Consider the following 16,505-nt stretch of genomic DNA (forward strand, 5'->3'; position numbering starts at 1 on the left):
ATAAAAGAGTTTCATGGAGGCTTATCCCATGTTATGTAGAGATTAACACTAGAGGCTAAAATGTCCATCCTTACAACCCTGGCCCAAAGTAGGAGTGGGAAGCTTAGTGTGCAACAGAAAGCAGAACTGGTGTGTTTTAAAAGCTGGTGTCCCTGCCTTTATCACACTTTTTCTCTTTTTTTCTTCAGAAACGTCAGTTCAGAGAGAAGCGAAGCCCGCCGAAAGCTGCGAGAGTGTGATGGACTTGTGGATGCCCTCATATATATTGTTCAATCAGAAATTGGCCAGAAGGATTTAGATAGCAAGGTATGGGGTGCAAGAGAGACAGGGAGCGTGATCCGGGTTGTAGCTTGCCCACCTCATTGGGAAAGTGTATGTCATCAAAGCTTTTCTTTCACACCAAGCCCAAAATGGTCTGTTTCCTTTGATTAAAGGAGGTGAAGGAAGAGATTATCTTTTGGTGGAGACCTAGAGCTTGAGGGGGAAACTTCCGATTATCACCCTTAGAATATAATTTCCCCCATTTTATGAATAGAGTGTTCCTTAAGGCAACACGGGCATGTTTTCTCCTCCCTTATTCCAGAGCCCTCTTGTGCAAGGTAAGGCAGGAAATGTCTTTTCCCCCAGCTCTTTTTCCAGAGCTCTTACAGAGATGTGCCGATGAAGAAAGCGACACTGCAATTGAGGCTCTGTAGGTTATTGGAAAGATGCTTTATAGGAATGCTAATATATCCCCAGAAGGTGCAAGGTGGAAGGAAATAAAAGCAGGGAAGCCTTACTGTTTCTAGAACATCTGCCTGGTAGCAGGAAATGCTGCCTCTGTCCCGGTGCTTCCTTGCTCTCTCTTCAGTCACTATCGGTATCTGTACCTCTGCTGAATTTTTTTGCTTGGCATAGAGAATGTAATAAGTAAGCAAGTTCCCCCAGTCCTCCAGCATATCTGCAGAGAATAGTCTGTAGTCCTCATGTTCCTTTATCATGGTTTATATACCCGTTTCTTCACCCTTTATTCCAGTCTCTTCACTTCACCATCCCACAGCCAGTTCTAATGCTTGTGTTTGGCATTCTCATTCACCCTGAGTTGGGATGGGGTATAAAAGGTTATCAGGTCCTGCTCTGACCTCCTTGGTTGGTTGTCACTGGCCGGTGGTCTCGGGGAGATGCAGAACATGTTGAGGGCCTACTGGTTTTTCTTTTCTCCCACTTGTTCTTTCATGCATACACTCTGTGGACCTTTTTAGCTTTAGTGTCCTCGATGGCTAACTTGAGGATTTGTCTGTTTTCTGCTGCCAGCTTGTGGAAAACTGTGTCTGCCTCCTGAGGAACCTCTCCTATCAAGTGCATCGTGAGATCCCCCATGCGGAGCGCTATCAGGAAGCTCCTCTCAGTGCTGCCAACAGCACTGGCCCCCACCCTGCCAGCTGCTTTGGTGCCAAAAAGGGCAAAGGTAGGACACTTACTTTCTGCTGCCTCTCCAACTTCTTGGGGAGTCAAGGGGTGGGGGTGGGTGGGTTTAAGCCAAGGATAGGAGAGGAAGAAAAAGGCCATTTTCCAGAGCATCTAACCCCTACTTGGCTTGAGAGGGCGAGCTACTATTTCTGCTTTCCATGGGAGCGTTCTGTAGCTGCAGTAATTTCCTGACTCTTCTTGCTCCTTAGCTCTCATGGCCTAAGGACTCACACAGTTGCCTTTTTGTTTGGTGTGTCAAATCGAGGTGATGGTTGGGTCTTCGATTAATATGTGTCCTGTCTCCCCTTCTCCTTGCGTTTTTCCTCTCTCTTCCAAACGGCTTGTGATCCTGCTGGCATCTCTTCTCTCTTGCCTCCCTTCTTCCCTGTCCTTCTCTCCGACAAAAGACGAATGGTTTGCAAGAGGTGAGTTGGATCATTTTCCTCCTCCTCCCCCATACCATGCATGCCCTTGTGAACCACATGGTGTTGCAGTCTCTTTCCAAATCTTTGCTCTAACCCTGCCACTATGGCTAAAGCCGCCATTTTGTGAGGCGCACTTGTTCTACTGCTATGGCCGTTTGTGGTGATTTTAGAAATGTAGGCCTTGTGAATAAGTAATAAAGTCACAGTTTTATATTATTCTGGTTAGTTTTCCCTTTGGCCGTCTTTTTGTGTGCAGAACCTGTACCCACTGAGATGTCAAAGGCATTGTGTTGAATTGCACGCTGCATGACCTCCACCACCCCCATCCCCGTTCTGGCTCAGCTGGGGAAAAGGAAGAAGTAGGATGTCCTTCCTCTAAACTCTAGTAGGGTGGCATCCAATGCTTAAGGGAAGAAGGAGGCATGTCTTCTAGTTTTGATGCTGGGCTGTTGTGGGAGACAGCAGGACACCAGGAATTAGAGAGGTGAATCTCCCAAGAGGATAAACTTGGGAGTTTAAATTAAATAAACTTTTAATGGCCAAGTACACCCTCTGCCTCTGTACCGCCATCCTTGGCATCACCATTTATAGGCTTTCTGTTAAAAGTGCTTGGGAAGGGCCTTCCTAAAGATTATTGTGGAGTCACAGCCAAGTTGCACTTTCCTCGTCACTCAGCGTAGGGATCCCTTGCATGAGGAAAATTCCCTTTTCATCCTTTCCTCACCCCATAATACATTTCTTTATTTAAAGGCAAAAAGCCAACAGAGGATCCTTCTGCTGACACAGTGGACTTCCCTAAAAGAACAACCCCTGCGAAAGGTATGGATATTTTTGTGGGGGAGGAGGCGGCAGCCCATTGGGAGCACTTAGGCTTCACCTGGAGAAGGTCCTGTGTACAAGATTAAACATTAGAAGTGTTCTGTGCAGCTGAGAGCTATTTTCTTACTCATTTTCTGAAATGTAAGTGAGTGTAGAGAGAAGCCCAGTACTAATTGGACTTTGTCTGCAGTTAAGGGTGTTTATTAAACCACTCTCTCAGCCAAACCTAACCCAGTTTTGCCCTTTTTCCTGTGGAGTAGAAAAAAAGAGGGAAAGCACTGTATTAGAGTTGAGTTTTTGTGTAAACCTCCATGGATGAAAACAAAGCCCGAACTAGTTCGCATCATCCCCTACCCGTTGACTGCAGACGTGGTAGAATCCAGTCCCTATATGCTTATTATAAGTGAAAAAGAAAATACAGTATTTTTCGCACTATGATACACTTTTTTATACAAAACAGGGAGGTGGAAAGTCTGTGCGTCTTATGGAGTGAAGAAAACAGATTATTTTTTCCTGTTTTCTTCTAAAAATTTGGTGCGTCTTATGGAGCGAAAAATATGGTAATTCTCATAGGCATGCTGGATGTGTGATTTGGGGGTGGGGGGGATGTCAGTTTCATTTTTTAAAATTGGTTACTTAAAAGTAAGAAAGAACACATAACAGCTAAATGGAACTACCGTAGGTCTAAACAGAAAATTATAATAGTGCAAAAATGAAAAGAAAAAAGAGGAAGAAACAGGGAAAAAGAAAAATGGGGGGGAAAAAAAACACACACACACACAGGCCTGATGTTGAACCTATGGTGTGTAACAGGACCAGGAAGCAGTTGGTGGGAAAGGACTCTGCTTGAGACCCTGGAGGGCCTTTCCCAGCCAGAATACTGGGCTAGGTGGACAAACATCTGACTTTAGAGTTAGTTCCTTATGTAATAGGTACCTTTTCCTCTCCTACTTTTTTCTTTTTCTATTCCTTCTCCCTGCCCCGCCCCCCCCCCCACTCCCGTGAGGGATGGTAGTGGTTTAACTCGTTTTCCAGCTGCATCATCTCTTTATGTGGCTTGCTGTACTCTTGCATGCTTAGCCTTCGTGCAGGCAAATCCTGTGAGTCATGTGCTTGCTGAGATGTGTTTTATTGGTTGGTTGGGTGCAGGCAGGGTGTTCCCCTCCCTCTCCAGTGTGCAGAAGGGTTCCAAGCCTAATAAAGGTGCGGCATGCAGGTGTGCTAGGAAAACAGCCAGTTTTCTTAAGCCTCGGTCATCTTGCTTCAGAGGGTTGTAGTGGCAGCAGCCGTTCTTAGTCGTTGGCATATCTTTTACACAAGTGGAAGGCTGAATTTGAATGGCCAGCAACTGGTTGTATCTGGAAGGTGTAATTCTCTTTCTTTGGAGTAGCTTGAGCTATGCCTGTTCTCTAAAGCCACAGATAAAACTTGCCTTGGGGCAAAGCTAAAACCCTGGATGAGTGGTAGGATGAGGGGTGAACAGTTTCCGACGGTCTGGGGCCAGTGTTTCACCTCCAGGATCCATGTGGGCCTTACTGGACCCACAAAGCATTTTTTAAAAACCACTTCCAGTTCTGAAATTTATTTGTGTTTTTTGTTTGTTTTAAATTAAGTTTTGAGGGGTGTTTAAGAGGCCCTACACCCACCTTATAGCAAGAATTTTGCTCTTGTAGGCGTCCAGGAACAGGAAATACTGGACAGAGCCGTACTGGGGATTTCAAGCAGCATAAGTGTAATTCTTTAAATCATGGTGACGAATTTTCATTCACTTAAGAGTTGCTGATTACATTTCTGTTTGTGTACCAGGCATGGGATTTGTCATGTAATGAGGAATGTGAGTGGCAACTTGTTTATCAGTGGCAATTTGCTGCCATGATATGCATCTACATGTACACTGGTGTAAAATTCTCAATACCATTCTGGTCCATACTTTTAAGCTAAAAAATAAATACACGTAGAGGGACTCATTTTCTCTCCCACTTTTATCTGTTTAAAATGTTCCATTCCATCCTTCACAGAGTTTCCAAAAGTGAGATGAACTACATGACAAAGTGCCAAACATATGGGGGTGGGGTGGTGGGTGTCAAATGTCTGAGCAAGGGAAAATATCTTTGTGCAACATTTGGAACCAGGGGCCAGGCAGGCCTTTCCCTGGTGGTGGCGCTCTACCCTAGGGTACTGTAAAAGAAAAAGCTGCCTTTCTGCTTACTGGTCACTTCATCATGAATGGTGGTGACCTTTAGCGGAGAGCTTAATGGCTTTTATGTATAACTCAGTTGTGTTCTCTCTTGCTAGGTTACGAGCTCCTTTTCCAGCCAGAAATTGTCCGTATCTATATCTCGCTGTTGAAGGAGAGCAAGACCCCAGCTATTTTAGAAGCCTCAGCCGGAGCCATCCAGAATCTCTGCGCTGGCCGCTGGACGGTGAGTGACCACACGAGAGAGGCAGCGACTGACAATGGGATCCTGTGCGGGGTTAGAAACAACAGCAACCCACAAACCACAAAAGGATTATGTGTCAGGCAATGGGCAGAACAAAAAAAAAGGGCTTCATTGTGTATACAGAGGCTGACGTGCACATGATCTACCCTGAAGCATGTTGAAATGGACAAACTGGCATAAACAAGTATTGGCTGCTCAAGGTTGGTTTTAGTTCCCATGGAGGTAAAAAGGCAGAGGAGGAAAGAAGTGGGGTGTTGCTGTTCTTAACAACACAAGATATAATGAGGTTTCCTTGGAACCAGGATGTAAGACTTCCCTTCTTGCCGTATCCACTGCTTACGCTCTTTATCCTTCTGGGCCTGACTCATCCACAGTAAATTACATGCAAACTAAACTTGACACCACTGCAAGGGGGAGAGATTTGGAGGTTTGACGTGCAAGTTGTTGTTGTTTTAAGCAATATGAAGTTTCGTAGTTTCTTGTCTTTGCAAGCAATGTCAACTGGGGCATGTTTTGATCCTCACAAGTTACATACAACAGGGCAAGAGGGTAAAATCCTATTTCTAAGTCTCCACGGGGTGGGAAAAGTGCCTTTTGGTTCGTCATGGGGAAAAGATTCCTGCTACTTAACTCCTTCATTTAAAGAATGAACCATGTCCAAGTCTCAAGTTTTCCAAACTCTGTTCACTTGTAGCTGTCAAGAGTAGCTAATAAAAGTAATCACGGGGAAACATCTGCCATCTGCAGCGTTAAGAGTTTACTTCCTGTTTGATTGACTTCGTATACTAGGAATGAACTACTTCATGAAGACTGACAGCCATGCATGACAGTCCTGAAGGCCTGCACGTACATAGCCCAAAATATTTTTCTTGTTTTTGACCTGGAGGAAAAAAGGAACTTTGGGCCTCTAGTGGTATATTTCTAAAGGTTTTTTAAAAATTAAAACATGGGCTGAGAGAGACAGTTCATGGCAAAATTGGTTCTCCTACCCCCTTTAGGGCACAAAGAGGATGTATGAACATTTTAAAGAAGAGCATTACAGGCTGCGTAGGGGCTTGGGGGGTATATTTTGACCCCAGTGACCCATAGGCTACACTTTGCCCATCCCTGTTGCACACCTAGTAAGAAATTGCTTGGAGGAGGAAAGAGCTATGTCAGATGCTGGGCTCCAGCTAGGTTGTAGAATAAACTACATGGGAGATGGAACAAAAAACAAAGCAAGTGCTTCTTCTCCCACCCACCTTCCTTTGTTGGCACAGTCACGGCACCCACATAGGCTCTGCTTTCTTACATGGGAATAGGTCCAAATTTGAAGTTAAAAAGGACATTAGTGCTGCTTCTGTGGCTGCAGGAACCCTCTATCCAAATCCCCTTCAGATACGATTTCAAATGGAGAGTTGATAGACCTCTCTTCCAGTCATGGGGCAGTGGGGAAATTCCAGAAAAGATTACTAGAGATACCATTGAAGTTAAAAAAAAGCATTTGGCTAGCTGCAAGTTACCTGTGAAATGCAACCAGTAGTTGTGGACTGACGGTGGCTGTGGGAATTGGTAAGGAAGCTAAGCTTTCTTTTAAGAGAGGTTCTCAATAAATTAAGACATTATACAGTGGACCCTCGACTTATGGAATTAATCCGTATTGGAACCATTTAATCCGTTCCAGCATTAAATCCGTGCCGGCTTTCGGCTTCCCGGGCTTCAAAACCCCCTCCGCTGCCCTCTGTCCTCCTGTCCATGGTGCCCTCTGCCTCTGTGGGGACAGGAGACAAGAGGGCAGCGGGGGGGCGACTTTGAATTTCCTGCCCTTTCCCCCTGCCTTTCGTAGGTCGAAGCTCCGGCCGCAAGTCAAACTAAAATTTTGTGGCCAGAGCTTTTTGTACCTCGAAATTTTCGTTAAGTAGGGACCTTCCTAAGTTGAGGGTCCACTGTATTCTAAGAGCATGAGAAGGAAGTGCAGCGTGTTGTATGGGGAATGGCCCATCCATGCGCAGGTGTTTGTCCTTTCCAGCCGAGTGACACTGTCGTCTCTTTTACAGTATGGGCGGTACCTTCGTGCAGCAGTACGCCAGGAGAAAGGGCTCTCTTCAATAGCTGACCTCCTGACACATGACGGAGAGCGTGTGGTAAAAGCCGCATCCGGAGCTCTGCGCAACCTGGCGGTGGATTCCCGTAATAAAGAGCTGATAGGTGAGGTTACGGGGGTGGGGGTGGGGTGTTACTTAACTTTTGGAAGGCAGCTCTAGCAAGACTAGAAGTACACGGTTCATGAATGATAAGGATCAGACCCAGATGAGAGCCTGGGGTATAACCCCTTTGCTACCGTTTCTCTAGATAATTATTTCCTGAAGGGAGGAGACTACGCTCTTTTGAGTTATGTGCAATCCTTTATATCAGGAGAGCCTCCCAAGGGCCCAGGAAGAACACAAACTGAGTCTGCAGGACTCAGAGGCCTTTTTTTTAAATTTAAATTTTAATTTTTTGCTATTCTGCTCACTTCTGCAGGGATCACTCTGGCTTTTTTTTAAATTTCATTCGCCAAATGGAACGACAATTTCATGGACCAAATTACAATTCGACTCTTCCGTCCCTAGCAAAACAGCCCAAGCCACACTCCTGATGGGCCAACGTAGAAATCCCAGAAACATTTTGCCAAAAGGGCTGTCAGCCAAGTGATCCCTGCCTCTGTCCGTAAGGTCCCTTTCTCCTAATTGTGCCTTCTGGTCTTTACACCCCTTTTCCAGGTAAACACGCCATCCCCAGTTTAGTGAAGAATTTGCCGGGCGGACAGCAGTCGCCAGCCAGAAACCTCTCTGAAGACACGGTGGTTTCTGTGCTGAACACCATAAACGAAGTGATACTGGACAATTTGGAAGCAGCAAAGAAACTGCGGGAGACGCAAGGCATTGAGAAACTGGTGCTCATCAACAAGTCTGGGTGGGTGTGCGGCCCCCACGGTGGGGCCAGGGATTGAGGAAGCTTTTCCTCCGGCTCTGCAAGCCTCCTCTGGTCAAAGAGCTTTCGCCCTCGGCGGTTCGTTCTCCTGTAAAGCCTTTTATGTTCCTTCCTTCTAGGAATCGCTCGGAGAGAGAAGTCAGAGCTGCTGCTCTTGTATTACAGACCATTTGGGGCTATAAAGAGTTGCGGAAACCGTTGGAGAAAGAAGGGTGGAAGAAGTCTGACTTCCAGGTACCTTGGGGCTGAAGCACAGGCATTTTATTTTTTTGGGGGGGGGGGGAGGTTTTTGAAATTGATCCCATAGACTAAAAGTGAGAAAGGGTCTTTTATGGCCCTTCTGTAGGATGTACGATCAGACCTGCGATTGCTCTTGTGAGTTGCTTCTGCAGCCAATATAAAATGGGCCATGTTGGCAAAAGGTCTGAGAAGATGCTCAGTGGCTGTTTCATGGAAATATAGGATTGTGCCGGTCCTTGCTTTTGGCTGCATTTCCCCCCATGAAAACTTGAGAACATAGCAGAACTAATATTTTATTTTACATGTTACATCCGGGGAGGGGAAACCTCCTTCATTCAGCCCAAGGGCTAAATTTATTTTCAGGGAAGTTCTCTGGGTCTGGAATCAGCCGGTGGTGGTGGTGGTGAGGGCCCAAGACCAGAGAGTGGGAGCAAAACCCCCACCCTAATTAACCTCAAAGAGGCTTTTCAGTCTTTTAGGAAGGGGGAAGAAACTACAAAACCCGAGAAACCACTGGATCCCAGGCAAGGGGGAAAGGTATCCGTGGAAACTCAGAAGGCAGGCTTAGGAACCACAGCAGGCCCAGATTGGGTCCCAGGATTTGAGGGGGAGTGGGGTGACCCATTTAACTTTATTTGTTATTTATTTAATTAATTCACCTTTTGCCTTTCTCCCTTGTAGGACCAAGGTGATGTAGAACAGTGGTTCTTAACCTTTGTTACTCGGATGCTTTGAACTGCAACTCCCAGAAACCCCAGTCAGGACAGCTCGTGGTGAAGGCTTCTGGGAGTTGCAGTTCAAAACTCCTGAGTAACCCAAGGTTAAGAACCAGTGATGTAGAACATACATTTAAAATCAGATTAAAACGACAGATTTGACTTTAAAACAGAATAAATGACAGTATTTAAACTATATTTATTAGATGATCACATTAAAACAGATACTAAAAACTACTTGAAGCCAACACCCAAAAGGAATAATATCTGTTGTCAGAAGGCCCAGATCAGCAGAGAAGGGCCAGTGTAGCCTCCCTCTGGGAGCAGCCACTGAGAAGGCTGCATCTCATGTCCTTACCAAATATGCCTGCAAAGGTGTTGGGACAGAAAGGAAGGTCTCTCCTGAAAATCTCGAGACCAAGGTAGGCGCATACTTACATTTATATCCTACCTTGTGTACCATGTTTGGTACACAAACACTCCCCCTTTTTTCCTCACCATAACCCTTTGAAGGGGTGAGGCTGAGTGATAATAACTGCCTTAGGGTCACCCACTGAGCAACGTGGTGAACTGGGGATGTCAGCCTGGATCTCCTCAGAGTAAGTCTGAGGAGCTCTAACTGCCTCATCCATAGTGGTTGAGCATACGTAACAAAAGGTCCAGTCCAGAAGGTCCAGTTTGTGCATTTAAGCTGCCTACCTCATCCCCAAAGGCTCATTGCTCTAGTCATGGCCCTTCTTGATGATGCTGAATGAATATATGTTCTAATGCCTCCCAAGGCACTAAGTGGCAAGACGCACTGCCAAGTACTGTCAGTGTATCTGGGAATATAAACACCCATGTGTTCAACAACTCTTTCTCTTTAGGTGAATCTGAATAACAGTTCTAGAAGCCAGGGTGGCAACTCTTTTGACGACAGCACCTTGCCCCTCATTGATAAGAACCAAAAAGGAGGTATGTATGGGATTAGTAGGAGTTAGGTGTATCTGAAACCTCAGCTTTTCTGCCAGAAAGAAAGAGGCTTGGTTCATACTTTATTTGTGGTCTTCTTTTGCTGGAGTAAAAAAAAAAGAACATAGGAGATGATCTCACACAGAGTCAGACCAGAGGTCCACTTTTCGCTCAGTTTTGGAAGAGATTTTTTTAGAGCTATATGTACAGTGGATCCTCGACTTACAGAATTAGTCCATATTGGAACTGTGACTGCAGGTCGAAAAGTCTGTAGGTTGAGGGTCCATTTCCCATAGGAATGCATTGAAAACCATTTAATCTGTTTGAGCCAAAGGGGAAAAAAATCCGGGCTTCCAAAGCTGCACCCGCTGCCCTCTGCCTTCTGTCCCCTTGGGGACAGGAGGCAGAGTGCACTGAGGACAGGAGACAAGAGGGCAGCGGGTGCAGCTTTCGAAGCCCCAAAAGCCGGCAGTGGATGTGGAGGTCAGGGCCGCTTTAGGCTCTTGGGGCTTCGAAAGCTGCACCCACTGCCCTCTTGTCTCCTGTCCTCAGTGCACTCTGCCTCCCGGCAAGCCAAAAGCTGCCCCAACCTCCGCGCCCGCTGCCGGCTTTCGCTTGCGAGGCTTAGAAAGCTTCACCCACTGCCCTCTTGCCTCCTGTCCCCGGTGCCCTCTGCCTCAGGCTGCCTTGTCTCCTGAGGCAGAGGGCACCAGGGACAGGGGAAAAGAGGGCAACAGGTGCAGCTTTCCAAGCCCCTCAAGCCTAAAGCCACCCCGACCTCCGCACCCACTGCCGGCTTTTGGGGCTTCGAAAGCTGCACCCGCTGCCCTCTTGTCTCTTCCACAGGAGGCAGAGGGTACCGGGGACAGGAGACAAAAGGGCAGTGGGGGTGGCTTTAAATTTCCCGCCCTTTCCCCCTGCCTTTTGTAGGTCGAAGCTCCGGCCGCAAGTCGAACTAAAATTTTGCGGCTGGAGCTTTTCGTACCTTGAAATTTCCGTAAGTAGGGACCTTCATAAGTCGAGGGTCCACTCTATCAGGCTATAGGGTAAATAAGTTATTTGGAGGGTTGGGTGGGTGGGTAAGGCAGTCATATGCAGTGCAGGGATCCCTCTCCCCCCCTCCAGTCTGTTTGTAATTTCTGTGTTCAGTTCCTGGTACATCGACTGAAACATTAGGTCCAAGAGAGAGAGAGAGATGAGATGACAAAACTGTAGCCCCAGGAGGTAGAAAATATAATGCTTTTTATTCCAGTATAAAATGCCCAATGCATGTTGGCCTATCAGCCTTCTTCAAGGGCTATATAACATAAATATTTTTCTCTGTGTTAGCAGTTTTGTATGTGAGTGGCAGGTATCCAGGCAAGATATTCTCAAGCATTTAGAAGGATGATAAAAGCCTTTTCTCCTTAAAAATTCCTTGTGGGAATGATTCTGGGCCTTCCTTAAATCATTTTCTTATGACTGCTTTTGCTTATATTTTTGTTTTGTAATTTTAAAAAGTCATGGTTTTGTAGTGGGCAGCCATGAGGAACCATCAGTCATACATGGAACGTTATATAAATCAGATTCACGCTTTTGTTTTCAAAAAGAAACAGAGCACCTGTACAATAAGCTATAAAGAAAGTCAAAATTCAAAGCTTTTTAAAACAGTATTTTAGTGAGGGATCATCAGACTGAGAACATCTAATCATGGTTCATTTCTTGTAGCTTAATTTTCCTGCAGTTTTCCTACTCATGAGAAACATTTGCCAAAAGCCCTAGAGTTGGTCTCCACAGAGGTATTAGAAGAGGTAGATAAATACCACGGAGCGGAAGCTAGGAGATACATTGTTGACTCTAACTATTAATTTTTATATCTTACCTAGACAAGAAATCATCTCGAGAGGAGATCCAGATGGGCAACATGGGACCAGGTATGGGGAACTTCATTAGCAGAGAGAGCAAGAGGGTGTTTTGGCTTTTTGGTCTGTCCAGGGAAGAAGCTGGTCAATAAAGGCTACATCCTGACCACCCTTCTTCTATTTGGTTCCATAGGCATTCTATACCTATCTCAAAAATCTGCTGTGATGCAGCTGCTCTGTCATTCAAGATGTATTGTGTGTTTGGATGTTCAGTATTGCAGTCCATTTCACTCCTTGCCAATATATCCCATGACACAGGAAGCTGAGTTTCTCGCCAATGTGGCCCTCTCACCCCTTGCTGGGAACAAGCATGTCAAAGTTTAGGGACATACAGTGGTGCCTCGCTAGACGATTGCCTTGTGGGACAAAAAAACCCGCAAGATTATTTGTTTTTGCGATCACTATGGTGCCTCGCAAGACTTGTTTTCTATGACCGTGCTTCGCAAGACTTTTTTTTTGAGACTGATGCTTCGCAAGACTTTTTTTAGACCGATGCTTCGCAAGACTTTTTTTTTTTTGAGACCAATGCATAAGGAACCTCGCAAGGCGATTTTTTCACAAGACAATGATTTTCACAGAACGAATTAAAATAGTCTTGCGAGGCACCACTGGAAACTTCAGGCAGGCCTTCCCTCCTGACATTACATAATTTCTTCCCCTGGTTTTTCCATCTTGGATTATGTTTGCTTGTTTTAGTCTTTTTATTAATGTTTTTAATTTTATTGCTTTTTTTGGACTGTAAACCGGCCAGAGTAAATTCGTCTAGATGGGAGGTATAAAAGCCAAGCAAACAAACAAATGCCAAGTGCACTTCTCAGAAGTGATACATTTCCCAATTTCACTTTGCCTGCTTCTGTGCACTGCTAGCAAACACTTCCTCCTATGGCAGGCAGCCATTAAGAGGAATTTCCCAGGCAGGGTGAAGAGAAGCGGAGCCCTCTGGCCATGCCCCATTTTGGCATAGCTAACCTCTTTTCAAAGTGCCCACAGCAAATGTGTGCACAATTACTGCAGGCGGGCAGGCCTATCCCAGAGTTAAGACTAGCCTTGTTCAGAGATGTGGAGGACATTAACCTCATTAGACTTGAAGGCAGCTTTCCACACTCTGATGCCCTCTAGATTTTTTGAATTCCAGCCCCCCCCATCCCTCCCCATTGGCCAGTTTAGCAGAGGTCAGTGAAGGCTGCAGTCAGAGCTCGCAAGTAATGTGCTACAATCAGTTTCTTGCTGCTGTGTTTGTGAAGTGATCCAGCTACAATAAAAAAAATTATTAATTTGCTTACTATGTACCAAGATTGTTATTTTCAATAATGGCTAACTTTTCTTGTCGCTTTTGTTTGTTCCATTTTGAGATGCGTTTTTAGTGGGGGCTTTTTTTTTTTAGTAATTTTAAATTATCTCTAATTTAACAATAAAACAGATTAACAAATTCTACACATGTTTTTAAACTGTTCAGTGCCAACAAATGACTCTTGATGTAACATCAGTGATATAATATTAATGAGATGGTGCTAGTACTGTTTCCAGGTTCAAGTTGCCGTCCAGAACAGCTGGTAGAGGGAAGCTTTTGTAGTATCGGGTGGCTGTTTCGGAGGAACAGCATCTTGTGCTCTTACCTCTTTAGGCTTCTGTGAAGATGTTATTTTTTAAATTTTATTTCATGCCAAGGGTTCCTCTTAATTTCAGACAACTACTCTACACTGAATGAACGGGACCACAATAGGACATTGGACCGATCTGGAGAGGAAATGGAATCTCTGAAGGGAGCGCCACTGATGGTAAGGAATTGAGACTCCCCTGGATTGAGCCCACTGCTCTCTTACCAAGGCGGGGGTGATGTCTCTAGGCCACGGAGGCTGTTGCCCTCCCTGAAGGAGGCACGCCTGTGATTGCCACTATCCCAAGCTTGATAGGACAGAGGTTACAAGGATTAGAGAATGGATAGGAAGCAGCGCTGGTGGAATAATGTGAGCATTTCCTTCCTTATCTCTTGTTGGCAAATAAGTAACTAACCCAAACCTTACTGACTTCTCTGTGTTCACTTTCTCCAGTTATTTTCCATTTTCTCCCTCTTCTGCATATCACACCACCTTTACTAACAATACCTCTGTCTACAGCAGGAGGAAGGGCAAGAATCCCTTGAGGAGAATGAGCAGTTGTTTTATCCTCCTCCGATGGTATGTCCTGGTTTCCTGATAGGGCTCTTCTGCTTCAGGGCTTGAGGGGCATGTTGGCAATGGGGTAGGAAATTCTGGTCTGACACTCCAATCAAACCCTTGTAGCATCAAATCTGGGTTCTTGCTTAACTAATCACCTTTCAAAAAGTTGGGGCACCCGGACAACAGGGTGCTTTGACTGCCAGTTAGATTCTGCATCTGATCCCACTTGCCGTGTGTAAACCTGCTGCTTGCCAACCTTTGTATGCTGTTAATGTTAACGTTTTTTTCTTTCTTTCTCTCCACAGCAGAAGATCTAGACATGCCATCTCTGCCTTCTCTGTTTTGGGTTTATAACATACCATGTGTAACTCTTTGTGGTGAAATGGACTGACTTTTTTTTTAAATCTCCTGGCACACAAGTCCAGCCACTCAGCCAATGACTGCCCTCTCCCATGCCCACAGAGCCCCTCATTCCTCCCTCTAGATGGCTGCACATCCAGTTCTCTGGGTCACTTTTTTGTCTCTCTTTTTTTAAAAAAAGAAAAAAAATGCAGCAATTCCTGAAGACCAAATATTCCTGATGGATCTCACTTGAGAGACTAAGGCAGACTCTTAAAAACAATACCAGTGAATGCCGTGTCTACTACCGAGGATGGAAACCGCTGGTGCAGATGGATAACTTTCAATTGAACTCAAACCATACTGGAACTAGATTTTCTTATGGAGATGTTGGCTCTTTTCTTCAAAAAGAAACCATCTCCTCCTTCTTGTAGCCTATAAAATATATTTTCGTGTGTGATTCATTTTTTTTGCAACAAAGGATGCTGGGAATACTGGAACATTCCTGGTTGGGTGGTGGTGGTGATGATGATGATTATGAGGGAGGGGGGATGACGACAAAGGAGGAACAGCTGATGAGTGACTACCCTTGAATTACCTGAATGCAAGATGGCCTTGAGGAGTGCATCTTTGGGATGAGAGCTCTGTGGATCCTTATAAGCGGAGAAAGAATGGGTGGGCTGCCATACTTCTTATTTGCTTCTTGGTGATTTAATCTGCAATGGGTTAACTCAGAGCTTTAGGAAGCTATTTATTTGTGGGGAAAGAGCAGCTTCAGGGGAGGGTTGCGGGGAGTTGAGGGGGTGGGGAGAGGACACAGTAATGTTACCAGGGAGTTGGTGGAAATCGGGGGCAGGGGTCTTCTGACGTAGGGGAGGCCATTTTTGCTCTACCCTGTCAGGGACAACACACAATGTCTGGTTTGAGGTTGTTGCTGGTTAATTTTGAGGTAAGTGATAGATGCCTAGACAGGGCTGTAAAGTGCAGAGTAGGGTGAGGGAAGAGGGCAGATGGCGTGGGAAGCAGGATGATGTGGACAGTGCGTGAGGGAGAGAAGGCTGTTTTGTAAATATTGCCCAAATCCTCCCATGCAGGCAGGGGAATGAGAAAAACTATTAGCTGTCACTATTTACACGTGCCTTTCTTTGCCACTGTGAAATGGCTTGGTGCTTTTTACCAGTTTTGAGTGAGGAAGGTATGAAGAGTGCCTAGACGGGAGAGTGAAGTGGGGGTGGGGTGAGGGTAGATTTTGACACAGAGCTCATTGTTGTTCCTGCTCTCCCCCAACTCCTTGCATTGGAACCAGAATTCTGATATCACCATTTCTGATACTGAAATTTAAGAGGTCCGTATTGGCAGCTGGAGCTGGGAGAGACTAGAAACGAACATGTCAGCTATTTTAAGGGCCCTGGGGGCTGAGGAGGGAAAGGTGAAAGCACGGGGGTGGTGGGTGAGGATCATGATGTGCACCTTAATGTCTCGCCCTCTTCAGGGAACAAGAGGAATTTAAGGCCTGTTTCTGCAGCTCTTGGTCCTCAGCAGTGTAGCAGCAATAAAGGGGGAATCTATGACTAGTTCTGGGCACCATATTGGTGGCTCCACCCCTTTTAGTGACTGAAGAGGACTGCTATAGCCTTTCCCTCATCCTGCCCTACCAACCCCAAAGCTCTGCCTCAGCCCAATAACTGCAAGGGACTCAGTTGCCCTCCACGCGTGGGATTCTTGCCGCATCTGCAGTCCACACTGTATCAGAGCAAAGGCCTAAAGCAAAAGCAATCCCAAGGTTTTCCCTCTGCCCCCCTCATTTTTGGGGAGGAGTCGGAAAGCAGGTAAATCAGCCTTCCAAGGTGGGGTCACTCAACCTTTTTCTAATGCAAAACACTTTTAAAAAAATTTCAGATGAACCAAAAATCCCCTTCCCATTCTGACCAATTCAGTGCTGTAGGCGGAACTAATAACTCACTGACTTTCGTTGTTTTGCTTTTCCTTTGCACCCTTGGGGGATTGGGGGGGGCATCCTGTTGTTCTTTGGGTCCTGCGCTCACTCTGTAATGCTTTTAAAACAAAATGATTTTTATATAAATAAAGTTTTAAAGTGTGTATTTGTTAAAAA

At 45.6% G+C, this 16,505-nt stretch overlaps 1 protein-coding gene across 14 annotated transcripts in view; it reads left to right on the top strand.

Moving 5' to 3' along the window:
• CTNND1 (catenin delta 1) overlaps positions 1–16,505 on the top strand; it is a 76,626-nt gene extending 60,121 nt beyond the window's left edge. For 10 of the 14 annotated variants that reach the window (XM_020792451.3, XM_072985448.2, XM_072985450.2 and 7 more), the window contains 13 exons: positions 189–306; positions 1,294–1,447; positions 1,857–1,874; positions 2,625–2,693; positions 4,989–5,116; positions 7,171–7,321; positions 7,876–8,068; positions 8,206–8,320; positions 9,909–9,996; positions 11,859–11,906; positions 13,581–13,672; positions 14,012–14,071; positions 14,359–16,505. In XM_020792451.3, coding sequence (XP_020648110.1) covers positions 189–306; positions 1,294–1,447; positions 1,857–1,874; positions 2,625–2,693; positions 4,989–5,116; positions 7,171–7,321; positions 7,876–8,068; positions 8,206–8,320; positions 9,909–9,996; positions 11,859–11,906; positions 13,581–13,672; positions 14,012–14,071; positions 14,359–14,370 — 1,246 coding nt within the window. In that variant the 3' untranslated portion in view covers positions 14,371–16,505. The remainder of the gene's footprint in view (positions 1–188; positions 307–1,293; positions 1,448–1,856; positions 1,875–2,624; positions 2,694–4,988; positions 5,117–7,170; positions 7,322–7,875; positions 8,069–8,205; positions 8,321–9,908; positions 9,997–11,858; positions 11,907–13,580; positions 13,673–14,011; positions 14,072–14,358) is intronic. The other 4 variants (XM_020792454.3, XM_020792457.3, XM_020792455.3 and 1 more) reach the window with 4 other exon arrangements.

The sequence above is a fragment of the Pogona vitticeps genome, chromosome 1, assembly GCF_051106095.1.
Source record: "Pogona vitticeps strain Pit_001003342236 chromosome 1, PviZW2.1, whole genome shotgun sequence".
Classification (NCBI taxonomy): domain Eukaryota; kingdom Metazoa; phylum Chordata; class Lepidosauria; order Squamata; family Agamidae; genus Pogona; species Pogona vitticeps.